We start from the raw sequence: 20,161 nt of genomic DNA, 5'->3' as shown, positions 1-20,161 counted from the left end.
TTCTTCTTGGCAGTTCAACACAGTGAAAATAAGTCTGCTACCATGTGAATGGGCACCCAGCCATCTTAATGAATAGGCTTGAATGGAACCAGCCAAGCGATTCAGATGGGCATCATTGTATGTTCTGAGGGTAGAATTTAAATTTGGGATCACAAATAGGTCTCCCAAAATTTTTGTTCTAAACCAAACAAGGACTGTTTGTGCGTACTGCTGAGACAGAAACTGTTAGGCTGAGGAAGCCTCTTGGCTTTGTTTTACTGGTAGTATCAAGGGCCCCTTCTGAATTGCAGAGGTGTACAGAGCATATTCTTTGTGTGTTAGGACTGAATGGAGAGACTCAGCCTCCAGGGCTAGACAAAGCTGTGTTCCAGCACTGTGCCTGAATAGCTATCCCTTTAACCACGGGCAGTTTCTCAATATGCTGGTACAGAAAAGTACTGTACTGATCCCTCATTCTGCCATTTCTTAATGCTCCCAAAACAGAGGTCCTAGGTTGGTGTTCTTAGCACCTCTCAACATTCACGTATAAGTAAGGAAAGCTGATGGAGCAGCAGTCAGTGTATGAGCAATCTGCTTATGCCTCACCCTGTGAGAATAATAGAATCACAGAATAGTTTGGGTTGGAAAGGACCTTAAGATCATCTCATTAAAACCCCCTGTTATGGGCAGGGAGGCCTCAGCCGAAGTTGTCCTGGTTCATGATTCTTTTTTCCTCTGACCAAAATGTATCTTTCCAAGACAGAGACTTAGATGTCTCCATAAAGACAACACAGGTGTTGAAGATAGATATTCTGAGACAGTAACTTTTACAAGAGATTCTCTGTTAGTGTCACTCAATAACCAAAGATTCCAATGCTCTAGAAGGACAGATGAAATATTAGAACTGTTCTGACAGTTATCTGTGTTTGTGGTACACTTCTATGTTAAGATTTCTTGTTTTCCTTTGGGTCTGGCTCTAGGAGTCAGGATAGATTCTGAGCTATCTGTGTGGTAATTCCTGAGAGTAATGGTCTCTTTTAAGTGGGGATTCCCAAGAGAAACAAACATGGATTACTTCCTTTCCAATTGTTCAGATCCAGATCTGTTCCTAGTCAACATTTTTAACAGCAGATTGAGAACATTAAAAGCTGCTCAACCATGTAAAATATGCAGCTCCACGTGTGATGCTATGTTCATACAAAAAAGCTCAGAAGCTATTGTTTGCAATAATAGATCAGAGTTATGGACAATTTTTGCTGTGCAAACGTTCATATTTCAGCTGTCAAGCAGTGCATGAATCACTTAAAACTTGAATCACACAAAACCACTGCATTTCTCATGATGGGGAATCAGAAAGAAGGGTTATGCAGAGATCATGTAAGGTATGCAATAGATTTATCTGATACCCAGGCTTAGGAGTATTGCTCAGAGTGTAAACTCTGGTGTGGGAGTGACAAAGAGCCTTGTTTTGCACTTCAGCACTGCTATGACCCTTGACTGTTTTCTGTGTCTTGCAGCAGCACTTTCTTTAGAAACAGCTCAGCTCTGAAGTGCCAAGTTTAACAAAGCAAACTAACAGTTATGACTGAAAGTGCTCTCTGAAAACTTAATGAGAGAAGGAATATTTATTCTGAACTTTAGAGTGATGGCATTCTGCCCCTTTTCAAGTGCATGAGATGTTTATACACATGATGTAAAAACCAGATGATTTATTTTTTCCCTTTTGTTTCACCAGATGCTTTTCTGGTCATTTCGTTAAGTAGAATTTGGCATTCCTTGAGTCACTTAGAAACATATAATGAAGCCCTAATGACAGGAAACAACAAAGCCATCACTACTTAATAACCCACACTACATTACATGCAAAATGACTGCCTGAATCAGTTTTCCACAGTTTCTGAAGTGATGTGGAATAGCTAATCCTGTGCAAGTGTTTTTTGTCAGAGGGAGAAGTGAATTATGCTGATAGTACTACTGATAGAATTAATTTAGTTAGGAACTGCATGCCTGTCACTGGGAGAAGCAGTGCATGTCTGTCTGCCAAATAGGTGTTATATGATTCTGCATTACTGGCTTAACAACTTCATGTTATTTTGAGTTAAAAACAGTCACCTTTCATCTGAACAGAATTAAGAGATTAAGAAGACCAACAGAAAGCCAGCTTTGGTCTTAGGGTCTCCATCAGCAGTATTTAAATGTGTCTAAATTTTCATCAGGTTGTGAGCACCAGAAGCAAACTTTTCTTTTTAATCTACTATCCACACAAAAATGAATTGTACTTCAATGTAAGATTAAAAACACTGGGAAGAAGTAACTGCAAAGGTGATTTGAAGCACTCTTGTCTGGACTGCAAGTCTGAGACATGGGCTCTTGTATTGCACAGGGACACCAGGCAGAGTTCATGTTCGTGAACTCTGCTGACCAGTGACGTACCTAAAAATGTGGCTCACAACACAGCACACAATTCAGAATTTTTACTGTTCTTTAACTTCTCTCTTGTACTACCTGGTAAGACCCCATGTAATTTAAAATGCGCATTCAAGGTAAATGGATGGGTATACTTTAACCTTGGTGCTTCAACTTTCAGTCTGTACAAGACAATGAATATTACTTATCTGCAGAGGTGAAAGAACTGTTAGCTTAGGAAAGACACCATTGTAAGAAGCATCCTAAGAGGGAAGAAAAAACAGGCGTTCTCTTTCTGCAAATAGCTCAAAAAGAACTTGTTGGGAAAATCTGAGTACATGATCATGAGCAACCACTTTTAGGTGTAAATATCCACAGTTACAACATTCTAACTCCCAAACTGACTTAGCAGTCTTATTTAAAGTAATTTCTATGTCTGTTTAAATACACACCATTCCTGCTAGTTATATCCATCAGCAAGAATAATTTAGTACGGTAGAACATGGTAAACTCACCATAAAGTTCTTTTGCTAACATAAGGGAGGCAGCAGAATGTTACCAATGGGAGGACAGAAAAGATGGGTCCTTTCAGCAATATGTTAAGACTTGGATCCTTCATCACCTTTCAGAATTAGAGGCAAATACTGATTTATGCAGCAGCATTTACACAGATGCTATTAAATTAGTTCTAGATATGAAGGTTACCAAAATTTCTAGTATTTAAGATGCACACAAAATCAATTAAGTCATATAGAAATCTGAACAATTTCACAGAATCAAACCTTGTTTTAAAGAAATTTAACAGGCACAGCTTAAAACATTTTAGCTTTTCTCAAAATCTAAGAATGTCCTGTCTGTTGTACAAGAAACAAGTATGTAGTATGAAGAATACCAGCTATTACAAACTAGGCTGTACGAAGGACTATGTAATGTCACTCATTCTGTTCAGAACCAGAAATGTCTTGAACTAAACCTCTGTATGTTGACTCACTGCATGAGACTCACTGAACTTCAGGTATTTACATCTAAGCTTATTAAAAACTGCCTTTACAATTAACATTCAGAAACAGGGACATACAGACTATGACTCATTTCATTCTAACACAGAAATGCTCACACGGATGGATATTTCATGCCAGCTTTTCCATGTACAAGAGATGCCAGTAAGTTGTTGCAGAGTTACAGATGCTGGACACACAAACACTTTTCTTCCTTGAAGAAAAGCTAACAAATCCAATTTTTTTTTAATCTAGGTCTGTATAACACCTGATAAAGCTTAATCCATGAAATTTAACTGCACATTCCTTAATGGCTTTGCATTCACATCAAAGTGTTCCACCCATCAGAAGTAGTTTATTTTCTACATTGTTTGCAAAAGTTATTATTAGCATGCTTTGTAGTGAATGACAGAGGCACATTCCAACAGAGTACTACCGCTGTTTAGAGAATGAAAAACAACCGGTCAGTTTTCCCTCCACAACATGAGATCTCACAACAAGATTAGGTTCACAACAAAGTGCTTATTCTTCCAATTAATACAACACCACTTGAGCTTATTTAACAGATATTGTAAGCAGCCTTCATCAAACAGGTTAATATTTTCATAGGGCAGACATCCAGAAACTTCTGAAGACAATGTCAATATTTTAACAGCTGATTCCAAAAGCTTGCACCAACCTACTCCTGCTGTTTTGGCTGGCACAGAATTGTTTAGAAACTGGTCTATGATCTGCACTGTTACTGGACAGGGCAAGTTTTAACATACCCAAGTTAGTCTGGTCAGTTTAAAACTGAGAGGGGAGCTAGATTGGTGGTGTGTTCCGGGAGTTTTGTTGTTATTTTTTTAAGCTTATTTTATGAGTGGATAATTAAAGATATTTCAAGCTATTTGTAAGCTTCCTATTAAAAACATTTTGTTAGGTGACCCATATTTCCTATATAGAACAAAGAGGTGTGCAACCTCTGCAAGAGATGTGAAAACACTCTCTCCAGTGAACCTTGTAAGTTTTGATGATGCAAATAGAAGAAAAATGACCCAGGACTTTCCTCTCACAGTGTGTCACAGGAAGCAAGAAGCAGGGGAAGAGATTGCTAAGCCATCAAACATGGGAGAAAAGTGAATAAAATGCCTTTTTTTGTAACTGAACCACAAAAGTTTGTGTAATCTTCACAGTGTTTTTGTATTCCTATATTTTCAGCATATCCAAAACCATTTTGAGCTGTTCACTGTCATTAGCTGCAGCTGTCTTAATTTAAGAGTTACTATAAAATTTAATTGTAGATAAATGGAAAGTTACTTAAAAACAGTAGAAAAGTTCCACTAGTATATTTGTTCATCTTTCAGTAATTCTTTCTAAAAAACATGCAGGTTTGGGGCCTGAACTAGACTGCATCTTTTGTATCTGATTAGTCCAGCTTTGTGTTTAACTAGAGGTTTGTTTTCCTGTATGAAAATTAGGTTCTGAAAATAGATTTTTGTGTGGCCCTAGAAGCAACTAATGCGGTACATTTAAAGGAGATAATAGTTTAAAAACCCAAGGCATTGTGAAACAGCTACAGTCAACATAGTCTAAATTTTTTATGCAACTTGCAATATGTGACGTTCTTACAGCTCGATTTAGATCGACATCAATGCAACAGTTAGCAAGGGAAACCTCACCAGTCCAATGCAGGGATAAGGACACCTCTTGACATGAAAATACAGGTATTACTGCTGGTCCTTTGAGAAGTTAGTCAAAGCAATAGCAAGGTATGTTGAAATAGCAATAAGCCATACACTCATCAGCATTCTTGGTCACTTAACATAGCTATGTCAAAATTTTCAAGCCTCCAGGTGACATGGCTATCACTAGAACACAGGGAAGGCACACATAAGGAATTAAAATGGATTGGCACTATTATTCCAAAGGTAAATATTTGTGACTTTGTTTCAATTAGGAGAAATGTTACAAAACTGGAAGATTTAATTAAGTAATTATAAGTTTTCACCAAAGTATATAACTAAGATTCTAACAAGCTCTAACAATTATAATTTTCCTTAAGCCAAAAACCTAACCTCACATTTGTTATTGACAAAGACCAAAGCTTTTAACCCTACTAATACTAAACTGAAGTATCCTGACATTTGAATGTCTCGAGTACTTCAAACTCCCATTAAAGGCAGTATATGACATTAGATATCCAAGACTAAAAATTTTGCCAACAGCTTCAGAATAAATGTTCGCATTTAACAAAAAAAACCCAACACGTATAGGATAGTTCTTCATAACATTTTTTCTAGGAATAAGTAATAACATCTGTTGTAGATATGGGGTCCTAACCTCCCTTTTAAACTAGTGAAATTTATGTATAGTATCTATCAGCAACACAGGACTGATGTAATATTATCTTCAGAAAGCATCAGCACAAAGTTGCAAATCCAGGTGAAAACATTTACAATGTTAAAAGTGCTTTTACAATGAATATACTATTCAGATACATAAAATTTCAAAATACTTCATGAACCCTGAAATGGTTATCTAACGAGGGAGCGTCATCAGCAAAATGTAGTTGATCATTTACTTCCACACCAAATCCTTGAAGTATCTGTACAAATTTCTCATGCTCTCTCCCAATCCATGACCTCATTGTGTCAAACACTTGGTATGGTGTAACATGAGCATGAACTTCAACTCCTGTCTCTGCAAGTTCTTTCAGCACTTCAGGGTAAGTAACCCAAGTATTGCTTCCTCCCGAGTGACCACCATCCAACCAGTAAATTGCTTTTATGTTTTTTAAGAAGGCATCTGTATTCTTGTCTTTTTTAGCTTCCTTCAGCTCATAAAGTAGCTGGTTCAAAACCACACAACCTTTACTGAAGCCAATCAAAGTAAATGATGCTGCACCTACAGCAGATGGTACAATGAAGTTCATAGCAGAATTATTAGAGCATTCACAATCTCTCTCTCTTTCTGTGGATGAGCCACCATTTGTTGTAGGAACAGAATGTGGCTGTGATTTACAAGCACCTATTTTTGCATCCTTGCTGACACCATGCATGCTTTTCTGGGACAGCAGAATATTCTGAGAGAGTCTGAATGCATTAACTAGCAATGCATGGAGATGCTTGAAAGCTCCCAAGTCTGTGCTGTGCTCTGGTGCTCCAAACATGTTGCTCACCACGAAGTTGTCGTAACAACTGAATTTGTGCAGGTGCATTCGCGAACATTTTACAACCCAAATGAAGCTATTAGGGAACCGGCGAGCAAGTATGGTCGCAATGTTTTCAAAACTCCAGTGCTCCCACTGAAAGTTTTCTGGGTGGCAAGACATGACATCATGATAGTTCTGAAAGAGTGAACATGAGACATGTTACTGCACTGTGAAAATACTTCAGCTCTGTCCAGTGTATTTACATGCATAAGAAAAGACTGCAACTAACAGAGAAACATGCATTAGAGAGGCGCTCGCTTGTTAGGCTTCCAGACAAAGAAACTGGCTTACTTAGATACACTTATTCTACTTTAATATTTATTACCATGCATTTTTAATACCCCAATATTAATGCAATAAAAATGAGCACATGGAAGTATTCATTATTTTTGTTGACTTCACGTCAAGAGAAGATTAAAGTATTATTCAACTTATTGCGACATAGAATACATAATTTTGCAGTATTATCTCCACCTGAATACTGATTATCTTATTCTAACAAACAATAGGCTTCAAACTTTGTAATAACTTTTCTATTTTTTATACAGATTAAAAAAAAAATCCCTCTTATTCATCTATAGAGAATCTTTAATGTTCACATCCAAACGGGACATAAATAGAAAGAAATTAACTCCCAGACCATGAATGATGCTCACCTCTGAATTCATAATGGCAGAGAATACCAATTCATTTATTTTCTTAAGCAATAAAGCCATACTCAGGAATGAAAACCAGAAAGGTTTTCTTAGGCCATCCCAAGCCTTAGAATGAAAATCTATTAAGATTTGCACATTCCTTACAGAAAAATAAAGGTTTTCCCTAGAACAAAAAGGCACTAACCCCTGCTTTTGAGCAGTACTGCCTGGTGAGCTGAGCTGACTCTCCAGAGTAGGTATGTTACAGAGGTCAACCACATGTTTAGTGACAGCACTTCAGAGTCTCTTGCTTGTCAACTCAGAGACAACACGTGCCTTCAGGACACACTGAGGAAGCATCAGCGCCAATGAAATACCGCAGGATGGTGCCCGGGATGTTTGTACACCTGCACAGAGACGCCGTGCTAAACCCGATGAGAAGAACTTGCCATCTTAGGATTTCATTGTCTTTCTTTCCTCTGATGCTCTTTGACACCTTTTCAGATACTGCCATCACCGCCAGAAATGCCAATCTCAAGCAGTACCATGGAAGACGACTCCCCTCCCACTGCTAATGCATTTCAGGCTTCAAGAACGGCTCATTTCTGCTGCATTTACCGAACGGTAACGAGTAGTGAGCGCCCAGAGATGCTTCCCTAGGAAGGCGCTCTGACTACCCGCCGCCGAATCCCCAGCAGTGCCGCTTTCCCGCTCCTGCCCGCCATCGCTTACCGCCCGCAGCCCTCCCTGCCGTACCTGCACGTCTCCCGGGAAGTAGACAACGTGATGCTGCTGTGGCGGGGCCGGGCCGCGCGGGGCCGGCGGCAGCAGCACCAGCAACTCGTTAGCCCGGTGCGGCTCCGCGCCCGGCACCTCAGGCAACCGCAGCCACGGCGGGCTGAGCCGCGCTGAGGAGAACCCTGCGCTGCTGCCACCAGCACCCGCAGGCCCCGCGGCGCAGGCTGCCGGCACCCCGCAGAGACTCATGCTCCTGCCCAGGCAGAGAACAGCAGGGCCGACAAGCCCCCGCAGCAGCGAGGCCGCGGCCGGCGGGCAGCGCCTGCTCATGAAAGTGCCGGCCACACACGCCAGCGGCTATCTCCCGCCCGCGGCCCGGCCACACTCCACTATGCGCCTGCGCACTACTACACCCCCAGTCCCCGCCTGGCCTCCATCTATCGGCACCACCCCCGAACCCCTTCCAGAGACCCGCTGGGGGCGGAGCAACGGCACGTCTAACGGGAGCCCGTTCGGCCATGACGTCACCGAAGCCTTTAAAAGGAGCGCGGCGGGAAGCGGGAAGCCGTGAGGTAACAGCAGCGCAGGCTGCGTAGCTTGAGCGTGCTGTGTTCCTTGGGTGCTTCTGAATGTCTTCTCACGGCCTGTGCCACGGTTGGCTTGGGCGCCAGCGCTGCGCCAGAGGGGCTCAGGTGCGGACTTGTTCCTGAGAGCTATGAGGCTCCTCACTTCTCGGGTTATGGGGTGCCTCAGGTGAGCTTGTGCAGCTGCTGGCCCCTCAGCCTCACTCTGCCCCTGTGAAAACAAAGTTGAGGTGTTGGTGTCCAGCTGGTGTCCTGCCTGTGTTGCCTTGTATTGAAAATAGTGCTGGGCTGGTGAATCTTAACAGAGAAGGGCCACTGAAATGGACAGAGGGTTGGAGTAGTTCTATGTCGAGCGGCTGAAAGAGTTGGGGTTGTTTAGCCTGGAGAAGATTCTAGGGAGACCTTGTTGTGGCTTTTCAGTACTTAAAAGAAGCCTATAAGAAAGGTGGGAAGAGGTGTTTTAGCGGGGCCTGTTGTAATAGGGCAAGAGATGATGGTTTAAATTAAAAAAAGAGAAGATTGAGGCTGGGCATAAGGAGGGAATTCTTTGCAATGAGGGTGGTAAAACACTGGCATAGATTGCCAAGAGGTGGCATCCCTGGAGATATTGAAGGCCAGGTTGGATTTGGTTCTGGGCAAACTGGTCTAGTTGAAAATGTCCCTGCTTGCTGAAATAGTTGACGTTTGAAGGTCCTTTCCAACCCAGACTATTCCGTGTTTCTGTTCTGTGATTTATTTCTAAAATATTTATATTTAAAAGCCCCCAACCAACAACCAGCCAAAATCCTGTACACTTACTGTACTTCGGCTGTACTAGTGCTACTACATTGGAATAAAAACTTTCATGTATACTGTTGTGCAATACTGCATTTTACATGGTAAACAAAGCAAGAAAAACAGCCTTTTCTTTATTCCTAAGCATTCCTGGTTGTTCTGTCTAGAGTTTTCCTATTTCGTGTATTCATTCCTTTGTTCTGTTTTCTTAGCTCTGTTAAAAATGCCTACATGCAAACGTGGGAAACTACTGGATACCAAGTCTGTCTGTTACTAGTTGAGTCAGTTGTGCAAGAAAGCAAAGTTAATTGAACAGTGATTGTATAATTGCATAACTTGCATCAAACTAGTGCCTGGTTTCTTCTTGCTGCATAATTCAATAAATGAAAAGGAAATAGGATGCTGTTAAGCCTATTTGATAGTGTAACAAGCTACTAGCAAGCAGTATTTAGAGTACTTAGAGTGGCTTATTTTCCAAGTAATAACTCTAGCCTGTGTGGTTGTGTGAGGCCTGCTCAGGTAAACTCAGTTTGAGCAAGGGTCTGTTCATGGTCTATTCAGCACACCTGTGTATTTCAGGGGTATGGGTTTGGGCTCACGCCAGAGCAAGTGCACCAGTTCTTACTTCCCATATTCCAAAGCTTATCCAAAAGCTCTTCCAGAAAGCAGACTTGCACTTTGTAATTGAGGGTTCATATGCAAGCTCAGAAGATCATTGTGTATTTTGAGGTTTCATTGTTTATTATATTAAAAAGATGTGTATTTTGGGTATTTTTATTTGTAGGAATTTGTACAAGGTTGATGCCTGGTCTTCTTCATCAAAAGTGTAAGACATTTTAAAGGATATTTTTTTCACTGTGTGTTTCTAGGGATAGTGGGTTAATAAAAAAATTTTGGTGACTTCTATAAGAAGTTGCTTATTTTAAATATCTTCTTTTAAAACTTAACATTACTATTTCTTGTGTGGAAATTATGTTTGACATGGTTAACTTTTGGTCACCAGAAGATGGTGCTGTGCAGCATGGTTTGAAAAATCTGTATTAGAAGAGCCAGCAGATTATAACCACTTTCATGTCTTGAGAGCCTGATATTAGAAGTACATTTCAGTGATGCTTTCTTTGGTTTAGAAGCTGATTAATACATTTATAGCGGAGTTAGTGCTCAGTTGGAACTGGAATACCCCTGTGTATTCCTGCCTGTGCTCCCAGGAGTTTAAAACTGAGCAATTTAGAACCATGATGTGTCTGAGGCTGAAAGATGCCTCTGGTTGTGGTCAATCAACCAACCTGCTCAAAACAGGGTCAGCTAGAGCAGGTTATTCAGAACGGTGTCTAGCTGGCTTTTGAATATCCTGTTCAGTGATCAATCACCCTTGTGGGAAGAAAGGTGCTTTGTTGAAAATAGTGCTGGACTGTTCTAACATGGCCTTCTTAGCTACAAGGGCACACTGCATGTTGTGTCTTGTTTATTTATCTATTTCCTGTATATGATGTAGGAAACATCAATGTTTATTGTGTTCACCCAGCCACCAGGATAACAGATTTCAAATACCCACTTAGAAAAGCCACAGAATAAGTCAGGTATAAGAAGTTACAACACCCTAGTGAAGTTTCAGGCTATGTTTGAGGGGGGAAAAAAAGGTAAAAATGGATGCCTGTATTAGCTCCAAAACTTAGGCACGTAAATCTTTAACATATTACCTGCACATATTAGAAATCAAACAGTGAAGATCCAAATTTCTGTCAGGTACTTAGAAAAATAGTTAGCTTGACTATTTGGAGGAGCAGTAGTAAAGGTAGATCATAAAGATAGCAACTAAATGCTTGCAATTGTGGGACCCTATTTCATCCTTGTTTCTGTATAGACTGTGGTGCAGCCTTGCCTGCAGGAAGGTAGGGATGCACTGGAGCTAGGGTGGCTCTGTAAGGAAGTAAAATGCATGTAGGAAGAAAGTTAGGCTTAAGGTTCCTAAAACCTTGTGATGTACGTGCATTTGGTGGTAGAGCAGCTTACTGTGTGTGTGTGGCCAGCTAGAAATGCTTAGGTGTTCACTTTGGAATTTCCTCAAAGCAAACCCTTATTTTCCTTCTGGTTCGTGTTTTTGGGGTATAGCTGTAGAGTGTTTTCTAGATTTTTCTTGGTGAGCATGCCCTAAGGCTATAATCTTAGTGGAAACTTTCACAATGCCTCTGCTAATGAAGCAACACTATTAAGGAAAAAGTCTCTAGCTCACTCATACAACTATTTCAGTTCATGCAGGTGGATTTTCTTAATCCAATTTTGAGCAGTTCTGGTCCATGCTGACACTATAACTTTAAATTAGAAGGTAATGAAACGTTGTCACTTCTGTTTCCTAATAGGTACTGTGCTAAAAAAATACTGGGTGAGACCTGCTAATGTATAAGCATGAGAAAGAACATAAGTGGTTTGCTTTTCTCAGATGAAGCAGGTAATTTCAAAAGATTGCTCACCAAAGTATAGAACAATATAATGTCTGTGCTCTGAAAGTCTGGTTGCTTGGACCTTGATTGCTAAGGTTTGCTTACACAGGCAGAGCTCTTTCATGATTAATGAGATCTGTTGGAGTAGTAATGATTCGTTGAAGAGAAGTGGTTAGGAGAATGAGAACTTACATTTTAGTAATTATTTTTGCGAAATGTTAATTACTATCAGTAGCATGAAACAAAAATTATCCATGCTTTTTTCCCTCATTGCCTGTATTTCCCTTCTCTAGTTTTTCCAGATGAGAGATTAGCTTGTCCAGAAAGGTTTGCAGCCATTATTAACATTCTAGTAATAGTTATTTGTATTAATCAAAGGTGATGCTGGTACTCTTGCCCAGAAACCTTTATACAATGTGTTCATGGTGCAACTGTTACCAGATAAAGCAAATATATAAGGTGGCATACAGGCTTCTATCTTCAGCCCAAATGTTACATGAGCATTATGAGAGAAAATGAAAATTACTCCATATCTCAGCCAGAATTCAGATACACACAAAATAATCAAATTGTCTCTCTTTTGGTTACAGGAAATAACAGTATATGTAACATTTTTTTTCCACTTAAAATGGAAAGCATGAACCTATTCCTACTTTCAGGAAGACACAAGAAATGTTCTATACTATGAATTTTAATGGCACAGTGACTGCTCTGAGTTTGCCTCACTTGAGTGAATCAGTCCTTATTACAAATATTAACCAATGTAGGCGTGAGACGCTCTACTTTGAGGGGCCTCTGTTGGCCTCCCCATTTGTCCTGTTGTCTGTGATGCCTCATTCCTCCATTCTATTTTCAGTAATGAGTCCAAGCAGTGAGTTACTAGCCTGTCCTGCATGGCTGCACTGTGCAGGTCACTGCTCAGCTTTTGTTGCTATTATAGGTTGGACAGTGAGGTAAAGCACATAGTGGTTTTTTCCATGGTTCTGCAGAAATCTATCCATATATCTTTGGAGCTTGGCAAAACGAATATGTGTATTATGGTTGATGAGCAGTGATGAAAGATATGCATAACAAGATTAATTTATCTGGAGAGAACTACTGGCTTGTTCACCAAACCAGTCTCTCTGAGATCCCATATGGACATTTGTGGCTGCCTGAGAGTGCTTAGTTTCATGTATCAGAGGCAACTATGTCTTCAGTTTCTAAGTAGAAAAGGATTACTGCAAAAGTAATCTTTACTGCAATCAAAGCACTTTTTTCTGGAATCAGATATGTTTTGTTGCCTTCGTATCTGCTATGCTAACCCTGTGCTTTCATTCAGAGCATGTTCAAACAGCACAATATAATTCTGGTTATATGTATTTTCTCAGACTAAGAAAATATGTTGTAGAGATTTTTTTACTCATGTAGTTTAAATTAGAGCAAGTTGATAGATGCTTCATCAAAATTCTATGTGAAGAACAACTGTCTGGTACTGTGACATTAATATCTTTAGCCAAGTATCTAATATATATGATTTTCTATCTATTCATAAGTAGTAACTGTAGTGTTTCATGGTACTTCAGTGATCTTCAGAAAAGCATACTTCCTGCCTAACTAATGTACAATGTGCATATATACATATTTGCATATCTGTGTATTACATTTTATATTTGAATTTCCTTTTAAACATTTTTCGGTGGCATATGCATTCAAATTGGTAGTTTGCATTTTGGCAAAGGATTGGAATAGCTGTGAAAACACCTGTTAAATACTGATAGGAAACTCCTTTGCAGTTGATATGCAGCTGTGTCATTCACTATTCAGAGTAAGTGCCAGGCCTGGCTTATCATTTTCTCAGGTGTAGTAACACTTAAAGTACTGAGTTACCTGTCTGTGATGAAGCATGCACAGAGAAATTCCCAGTGGCTACACAGTGATGAATGGCTGAGTCTTGTCTTGTAGTTTTATTAGCTTATTAGTGGCAACAGTTCAAATGAAATTACAGTTATTATGCTCCATTATAAAGTACTAAACAATTTACTTCTGCTGAAATTCCTACTGACAGCTCTGCCTGCCAGCATCCATCTTTTGTGTGTGTATGGATATTCGGGAGAGCATAGGGGAGAATAAATTACTCTCTCGGCAATTTACTGAGTTGTGTGAAAGTGAGAATAAAAGCTTTTCAGCATGAAAAATAAATCCGTGTTCTTTTTCTGTCAGCTGTGTGAAGAAGCTACTAAAATAACAGGATATGTGATCTCATTTCTCTTTTTTTATTGCTGAAAAAAAATCAGGTGTATAAGGAATTCAGAATCACAGACTACTGCTACTGTTTAAAACACTTTTCCCTTGTGCCGTTTTGATGTGGAAATTGGTTTTGTTTAATCATGCAGTCTACCTGTCAGTCCTTTCCAATGACCCTATTAGACACTTTAAATGAAGAATAGGAGTTGCAGAGTAAATAATCTGGGAGTAGTGGGAAAGTTGCTGAATAAATAGATTAGGATGACTCAAAGGAATGCCCCCATTGAAGGGAAGTTGGGGAGAATTCAGCCTTTGAACAGCGAGTTTGAAAGCAATAGGCTAAAAATTAAGTATGTGTTGGCTCTGCATACTGGAGCTGGTATGTGCTGCCTCTGTCTTGGTCCAGTTCACAAAGGGCATGATGGGTATGGTGCTGGAATTACTTTCGTGGAAAAGTTAAGAACAAAGGACATGAGTCCATAAAAAAAGCTTTGGTAGTTCTGCTGTTCATGGAGCACATAATCAAACGATAGCAATGTTTCTGTGCTTTGTAGCTTGTTTAAGCATGAAAGAAGAAAACTTTCAGCTAGGAAGCTTTATGCTGTCTGGTATAAATATAAATTGGGAAATCTATTTATAGGATTTAAAAGAACACATAGCAGCCCAGGGAGTAAAATAGATGGGTATTTTCTTGCTTAAAAAATGGACTAAAGCTCAGCCCCCTAACTATTTCTGCAGTCTGAGGCTTTTCTGGCAATGAAATAATGAAATTTTGGCTTCTGTGTGCTTGTATCTCAATTTCTCTTCTCGTGCATTCTTTGTTTTAGAATATTCTGGCTTTGTGGATGGGTACTGCAATGTATTCAGCATGAGACTAATTTCTGCCATCCCATTTATTAACTTTGATGCATGCACAAAAATGAGGTCAGAATTTGGCCTCAGACAGTATCTTTGCACCATGGATTTCTGGAATTTATACCACATTCTTTGCTCTAGTTTTTTCTCTGGAAATGCGGTACGTTTGCATGATACATTACACAAATAGGAAGGAAATAGGTCCTCAACTTGAAATGAGTTATTTGTCAGAGAACAGTGTTTTCTTAGGTGGAGCACTGCAAAAGCGCTGGACATTGCAGTAGGTTATTTTTCTATGGGATGCTGATCTAGAAAAGTATTATGCAAGTGGGATACTGTTATGTGAAATGAGGGACACATTCAGCTGTGTGACTTCCAGTGGATGCAGATTTTTCATCTTCCTGTAATATTCTCCACTAGTTAAGGAGAATGGAAAATATGCAACAGGCAACATGTGTGAATTTACAGTATCAGGCTTCTAAAGGCAATTCTTTATTCCTCTTAATGCAAATAACCCTGTGCATAACATGGATGGGGAAGATCCCTTTTATTTGCAAATAGACTTGAAAGATTTCGGCACATGTAATATAGACACTGCAAATAAAGGAATCTCTAATAACTTAAATCATTATAATTTGAAGTATTTAAGCACATGCTTCTGTTCAGCTTTCTCAAAGGACTTGTCTTTAGCTGAATTCAGTCAGAAAGTTATATATACACTTGTGTGATATGGAGAATTGATATTTTTGCTGTTTGCTGCATACTTAAAATCTTGAATTTTTATCTTCCCTAGGGCAGAAATGTAGTCATGTAGCAATGCTAAATACATCTCCAGATTATGCCTGTAACATAATCAAAACAACTTGTGTTGATATGTTAGGTAAGAATGGTTGTTTTTTTTTTAATGTTCCTAAACCCCTTTTAACCCTTGTACCAGAAGAATTCATCTGTCTGGAAGAAAGATGGGGCTTATTTCCCAACTGTCTGATATACCTGCCACTGGTTTTTACTTTCTGCATTTGCAGAGCTTTGCTATTGCATGTACCACTGGTTCTAGAGTGAATTCAAACTTACTGGTGACAGGTTTACTTTTTTCTCACCTTTCTTGGACACCATTGACATTGCCAATTGATTTGGAGACCTGCCTAGAGATTAACTGGGTAACTCAGGGGTTAGGAGTCCTTCCTAAGATAATTTGGTAAGAAGTGTTAAACACATGGGTTGCAATCAAAGTGGATACTGCGTAATGATAACATTAAACTGGATGAAAAATGCTTGCATGAATGGTGAGATTTCCACATCTACCAGCAGAAGGTACCTGTCTAACTCATATGTAGGCTTTGAGTAATACTAGTGATGTGCAAAGACAGTCATTTACTAAAAAGACACTGCTGTATCAGGTGATATTAGTCCAATAAGAATTTTACTTAGGAAATATAAGAATGCTTGCATCGTAGTAGAAACATAGAATAGTTAGGATTGGAAAGGATCTTAAGATCATCTAGTTCAATCCCCCCTCACATGGGCAGGGACACCTCACACTAAAAGTAGTAGGACTGTCTCAGAGCAATACTTTCATGAAGTTAGAAACTTCTCAAAGTAAAAGAAGTTTTAATGCTTTATAAGCATTATTTATTTCAATGTTCAATAGACTGGTATTTTATGATAGTCTTTACAGTGTCATCATCAAAACAGCCCTTCTATATAAAAAGAACTAGAATGCTTTTTCTTGCATTAAAATAGACACATGCAGGACAGTGACAAAACTGTCCTCGGATGCATATAATTTTGTAATTAGGTCAAATATTAAAATGGCACAAAACCAATCTGTGGAATTAAGGTTTCTAATTGCAGGGAATGTTTTTGTTATGGAGGCACTGTAAAACTTTAGCCCTTATTGTTAATTTCTCCTTGCTGAAGTACTTGAGATTTGCAGATCACATGTTGTTTTTTCATACCAACTCAAGGTTGCTTTTTAAGTTCTTCTGTTTGATAGCTAAATAAGATTCACCTTTTTTCCTTTAAATGGCATTGTTTTGATATTCGATATACACTAACGTGATATCGATAATAAAGCAATATGTGAATGTCAAGAACCATCAAAGATTAACATTCAGATATTCAGTGCCTGACTAAAATAAGCTGCTACTGTGTTTTGTTCAGTACCAAACAGCATAAAATGTTATGTTCTGAAAAGGATCTGTTTCCCTCTGAAGATTTTTGAGTAATTTTTTTAGTAGGATACAGGCTTTCTTAACATAAGCACTTTTCCAAGAGTTGTGAGACTTTGTAGATCTCTTTAAAAATACTTACCTGAGATCAGTTTGGAGGAAAAAACCCTACGTTATTGATGTGTTTTCTAAATGTGGATTCATGTAGAATTCATTGTCTTAACTTAAAATGCTTCTTTCTCCTTTCCTTGTACTTTTCAAACTCTACATTATCTCACTCTTGTGTTGGAATTAAAACTCCTCTTTTGTGGAGCCAGTAAACTTTTCCTTCAACAAAAAGTCACTGAACTCATTATCCAAATAGTTAATAAGAGCACCAATTTGCAAGGCAATAGTTTTAAAGGAGTTAAAATAACTTTAGCATAAGTCAGATATTATTTCCAGCATCTTCATCTGTTAAGAGTCTTTAATCCTCAGACAAGAAATCTCTGAGGTAATTCACTCTGGTGTCTGCTAAGTGTTAGACTTGATTACTGAAATGGTGTTGAAGTATCAGTGAAATGCTTGTATCATTTTGGCATTGAGTTTGACTTATTAGTGTTCTGATACATTTTTTGCTTAATTCGGTGTACACAGTTAAATCTAGAAGTTGTTTACTGTAAAACAAAGAAATTTAATTCTTTTATCCTTTTTATTCCTTCCCCTTTTTTTGACCCATGTTAGTTTGGTTTTTCTATCCCCCTCTTCTAATGTAGCTTAGCATCTGACTTTGTTGTAGGAATTTTTGTGTACCTTGGGCAGGCTGGTAAATAAAGTCTTATTCAAAGGAAGTTGTTTTTCAAGGAAGGATTTTGATTTACTAGCATTTTAACCTGATATAGCAATTCTGTCTTCCCGATGATAAGGTCCAGGAGGTAGGAACTGTAATACTTTTCTAGGACTAAAGTGTACAAATTCAGTGTTGTCAGCAATGCTCACTCTCAACCTAAGGTGAAGTCAATTAGTCTATGAAGTAACCCCCACTGAGTTCAGTGAGGCTTTTGAGCATGCTTGCTGGAAGAATTCAAATTCCTTTTGTAAGGTCATTATTCAGACAGTGAGAACAAGTGATGAGGTCCATTGGTCTTCATAATTGAATAAAACAAATTAGGGTTTGACTTTGCAGTAAAATCTAAACAGATTGTGTTGGCAGCCATTAAAAAGTATATGAGGGACTTTAAAAGTCTTGGATTGTAGGGACTAAGTGAGGTGAGTACATGATCTGAGTTATGAGAAATAACTCATGTAATATCTACTGAGCCATTATGGAAAATAAATTGATTCTTCTATGTATTTTATATGAGAGCAGGCAGGCATCTCTCTCTGCTTTACAAGTAAATCTGCTTAGAATTGAACATTATTGTTTAGGGCTGGCATTTATCATTATAATCTTAGCAAACAGCTCCTGAAAAGAAACCAATGAAAGAGAAGTTTCTCTAAGTATTTAAGTTATTTTCCCAATGGTTATGTGCAAGTATGCAGAGAATTTTGGCTAAACCCATCGCTGTTAGTTTTAGTTTTATTTAAATTTCTATGCAAATCTGTTAATTCATAACTTCATCCTGAATGCTTTATGGAAAATTGATATGCTTTCTCCCAAATAGAGTAATAACCTGTGCTACAAGTGACACCACTTAAAAATCATACAAAATGTTCTTACATTAAAATATAATAATAAGCAAACTGTTGTCTGGAAGAGATTTAATTTTCATCAGAACTTTAGATAATGGACAAACAAAAATCAGTAGTGTTCCTTATTTCTAGATTTGAAATATTCAATAAATATCTATTAAACTGGTGTGTTTTAATGTCAGGTCTGCAAAGGAACCTGAAGGCAGATAATGTTCTTTCATTCCATTACAAACAAAGTAAACTTTTCACAAAATTGAATAAGTAAGGAAAGGGCAAGAAAATTAATACAGGCTGTATTTAGAGTAGGGCAGTAAGAAACTTGTCAGTTTGTAAAACAGGTTTCATGTTTAAGATTCCAAAATGTTATAAAAGAAAGTAAAGAGCAAAGACAACAGAATAGTCCTTTTATAAGGATCTGTTTTAGATTTGAGTTACAGCTTCACTGTGAGTGAAGTTCTACCAGTAAAGTTTAATACTGCAGGAGCAGATTCTGTAGGATAGTTCTGGTTTAGGTCTTACACCTGCAGGGAGGTTGAAAATACCTGGACAGTCATTCAAGCTAAAATTCTGTAATCCTCTTGGAACCACCCAAACAAAATCCTAAAAAACACAAACAGAAAAAAAGCCTACAAAACCCACCTTAATTGATTACACTTCCAATAGAGCAGCTGCTTTTCAAGGGGAATTTGATGCCATCTTGTGAATTTTTGGTAAATCTAACAGTGGAAGCCATGTGGCTGATAACAACAGACAAATTTTGGCAAGTTACTTTGCCAGAAGTGGCTGCCAGAAACCCACACACAGCAAAAAGATGACAGAATGGGCATTTTCTGCCTACCTGGATCATGGGTCTCCCCAGGTCTTTGGTTTGGCTGTGTTGACTATGTCCTTAAAAATTTGTAGCAATAATCATCAGAATGTTTCTATATGCATATCTTGCCAAAGAAAAAACAAAAACAAAACCAAAACCAACACCAACCGAAAAGACTAATTGCTAGGGCTGGTTTTAGATAGCATTAGCAAACACTACAGAATGTTGCGGTAGGAACAGTCAAGGAAACAAATTAATATTGTCCTACTTTAGCCACTTATAATAGGCAGCTAAATTCAATGGATAGCCAATGAAAAGGATGCACCTCCAGATGTTGATTTGGAGACAGAGATCATTTTAGGAAACTGTTTAGCAAATCGATGCCTCATGTAATTTTGGTGTGAATTGCTGCCAGCAATTTTCATTCCATCCCTGACTGAAATAGAGAAGCCCTAATTCTATGATCTATTTTAAAGCATAAATTCTTAAACCCAAGTTAATAAATTAAGCCCTTAATGCAGCTGGACTTCTCAGCCTGTTTAATATCCATTTATTTAACCTAAAGATGTTCAGGAAAAATAAGCAAAAATGGTACTGAGCTAATTTTCCCCCTTTAAATAAACCAGGAATTTGCATATACTTTAAAAATACATCCTCTCAGGAACTTGGATTTTAATTG

At 38.5% G+C, this 20,161-nt stretch overlaps 1 protein-coding gene across 1 annotated transcript; it reads right to left on the bottom strand.

Moving 5' to 3' along the window:
• Nucleotides 1-2,756: 2,756 nt before the first annotated feature.
• C8H2orf69 (chromosome 8 C2orf69 homolog) lies at nt 2,757-8,301 on the bottom strand. Its single transcript, XM_005145553.3, has 2 exons — nt 7,968-8,301; nt 2,757-6,711 (listed from the first exon to the last, which is right to left on the bottom strand). Exons 1-2 carry the CDS (start codon nt 8,277-8,279, stop codon nt 5,872-5,874), a joined length of 1,152 nt encoding a protein of 383 aa, XP_005145610.2. The 5' UTR covers nt 8,280-8,301; the 3' UTR covers nt 2,757-5,871.
• Between the last annotated feature and the right edge of the window lie 11,860 nt (nt 8,302-20,161).

Source organism: Melopsittacus undulatus, chromosome 8, assembly GCF_012275295.1.
Source record: "Melopsittacus undulatus isolate bMelUnd1 chromosome 8, bMelUnd1.mat.Z, whole genome shotgun sequence".
NCBI classification, from domain to species: Eukaryota; Metazoa; Chordata; class Aves; order Psittaciformes; family Psittaculidae; genus Melopsittacus; species Melopsittacus undulatus.
Note: the sequence above shows the minus strand (reverse complement) of the source record. Positions and strands in the feature narration are given on the sequence as shown.

Excerpts from the sequence above, each read along its gene's own strand:
- C8H2orf69 (XM_005145553.3), bottom strand. The coding sequence starts at position 8,279 with ATGAGCAGGCGCTGCCCGCCGGCCGCGGCCTCGCTGCTGCGGGGGCTT. Across the intron at positions 6,712-7,967 it reads ACTTCCCGGGAGACGTGCAG|AACTATCATGATGTCATGTC; the intron begins GTACGGCAGGGA and ends TCACTCTTTCAG.